Genomic DNA, 1,843 nt, shown 5'->3' on the forward strand with positions numbered 1-1,843 from the left:
ATGACATCATGCAGGATACATCATGAAGCCTCAATGGAGGAAAAAAAAAATCTTTATGGAATTTGCCAGATTGCGTCTTCATTACTGAGCTGGATCTACTGAATGATAACTTGCCTTTACAAATTAAAAAAAAAGAAAAAAACTTGACAAACCTACTGTACTATTCTCAAGAAACTTTATTACTAACACTTCTCGTATTCTTTGCCTCCTTAAGATAAATTGCTTCTTGTATTCCATTTGTAAGGAATGAATAAATGTAAAAAAATAAAAGCACTTGATCAAAATAAGTACTCAACCATTCATGCTTACACAGTTTATTAGTGGTTTGTTATAGCCTGCAACAAAGTGCTGGCATATTATAAATAATTGTAATGCAATTTACATTTCTGAATTTGCAAAAGATGCAGCCGTCCATTGGCACTCCTTTAGATGAGAAACACCACATTCTCTGAAACCATGACCTGGTTGTCATCCTGCATGCGCTCCAGCAGAAGGTTAATCTCATTCTGGTCAAACTCCTCGTCCTGGCCTTTGTTAACGTGAGTCAGAAGATCAGGCACCGCCACAGACTGAGACCGGGTCACCTTAAAGGCCTTCAGTAGAGCCGCCTTGAAGACTTTTAATCTAAAAACGTCAAGGCAAAAGGGTCACGCTGTTAAAAATCAGTCTCCGTATCCATTTTGCAGTTAGCCTGTTGAATTGACTCAAACAAAACATGACAGAAAAACATTCCAGACCAGTCCATCATTGTAGCACAACATCTAAGCAAGTAATGGAGGAATAATGCATAATTCACAGTATTGGCACAGGCCAGAATATTATCTGAAATTGAAGAGGAAAACAACAGGTTGTACCTGTCTTGACTGATGTCAGCCTTCTTCCTTTGACTGCTTCTCTGAGACGCTGGCCTACTCTTCTGACTTGGCTGAGCTAACAACAACACATTTAAGACAACATCATATTTATGACACTGAATATATTCAAAATATTACATTTCAAATGTAGAGCAAAATAAAACTACTAAATTGGTTAAATTTACTTTAATACAGCAATGGAAAATAACCTGCATTGATTAAGCACACAGCTCACTGAGAAGTCAAAGTGAATGAGTTGACCTACTGTTTTCATCTTCTGGGAAATCATAAGGATCTGAGTCCTCTCCTTCTTGAGTCATTTCCACATCATCATCAACATCTTTAGAGATGCGAGAACGCTTCCTGTAGACAAAGCTAGCTCACACCTGCAACTTCAAACACTTGTTTTTACTGTAGCGTTAACCTCCCTTTCACACTCACCTTAGGTTCCTTTGACTCTCTGTATCTTGGCTCTGAGAGATGTCCATCTCAGAGTCCTCAGGCACCTTCCTCTTCTTATGCTTCTCTAGAATCTACAGAGTCATGCCAAATTACATTAGACACAAATGACAACGCATAGCAGTATCAGTTCTGGATGTGAATGATTGCATGCCTTTTTGAAATAAGCAAACTGCATGAGTTCAAGTGCAGCTTCTGCATCTCCCAGATCGATGGTTTTACTCATGCGGGCCTTGGCGTGAGCTGTAGACAATCGAATCATGGTCTCCAGAGCTCGAGCGGTCACAGGCATCGTCTGTGGGAATGGATTCAGTCAGTCTATCAAACCAAGCAATTCAAGAGTAACAATAACATGAAAAGCACCTATGTACAAAGATTTTAAATCTCTACAGGGCTCTACAGACCCTGGCGGAGTCACTGTTGACTTGGTCATGACTCCGGAGTCTAGAATACTCCTCTGCTATGTAGTCTGACGCCTCCTGTGTCAGGACCGGCTTCACCAGCTTAGCGACGTGGATGTACTTCCTGAT

General features: G+C 40.3%; 1 protein-coding gene across 1 annotated transcript; it reads right to left on the reverse strand.

The window, feature by feature from the left end:
- Positions 1–301: 301 nt before the first annotated feature.
- LOC107580428 (maternal DNA replication licensing factor mcm3-like) lies at positions 302–1,837 on the reverse strand. The gene is made up of 6 exons (XM_016266136.1): positions 1,718–1,837; positions 1,468–1,608; positions 1,296–1,387; positions 1,120–1,217; positions 855–930; positions 302–624 (listed from the first exon to the last, which is right to left on the reverse strand). Exons 2-6 carry the CDS (start codon positions 1,603–1,605, stop codon positions 426–428), a joined length of 603 nt encoding a protein of 200 aa, XP_016121622.1. The 5' UTR covers positions 1,606–1,608; positions 1,718–1,837; the 3' UTR covers positions 302–425.
- Between the last annotated feature and the right edge of the window lie 6 nt (positions 1,838–1,843).

Source organism: Sinocyclocheilus grahami, unplaced genomic scaffold (assembly GCF_001515645.1).
Source record: "Sinocyclocheilus grahami isolate Dianchi unplaced genomic scaffold, SAMN03320097.WGS_v1.1 scaffold33251.1, whole genome shotgun sequence".
Lineage (NCBI taxonomy): Eukaryota > Metazoa > Chordata > Actinopteri > Cypriniformes > Cyprinidae > Sinocyclocheilus > Sinocyclocheilus grahami.

Excerpts from the sequence above, each read along its gene's own strand:
- LOC107580428 (XM_016266136.1), bottom strand. The coding sequence starts at position 1,605 with ATGCCTGTGACCGCTCGAGCTCTGGAGACCATGATTCGATTGTCTACA. Across the intron at positions 1,388-1,467 it reads AGTTTGCTTATTTCAAAAAG|ATTCTAGAGAAGCATAAGAA; the intron begins GCATGCAATCAT and ends ATGACTCTGTAG. Across the intron at positions 625-854 it reads GCTGACATCAGTCAAGACAG|ATTAAAAGTCTTCAAGGCGG; the intron begins GTACAACCTGTT and ends TGACGTTTTTAG.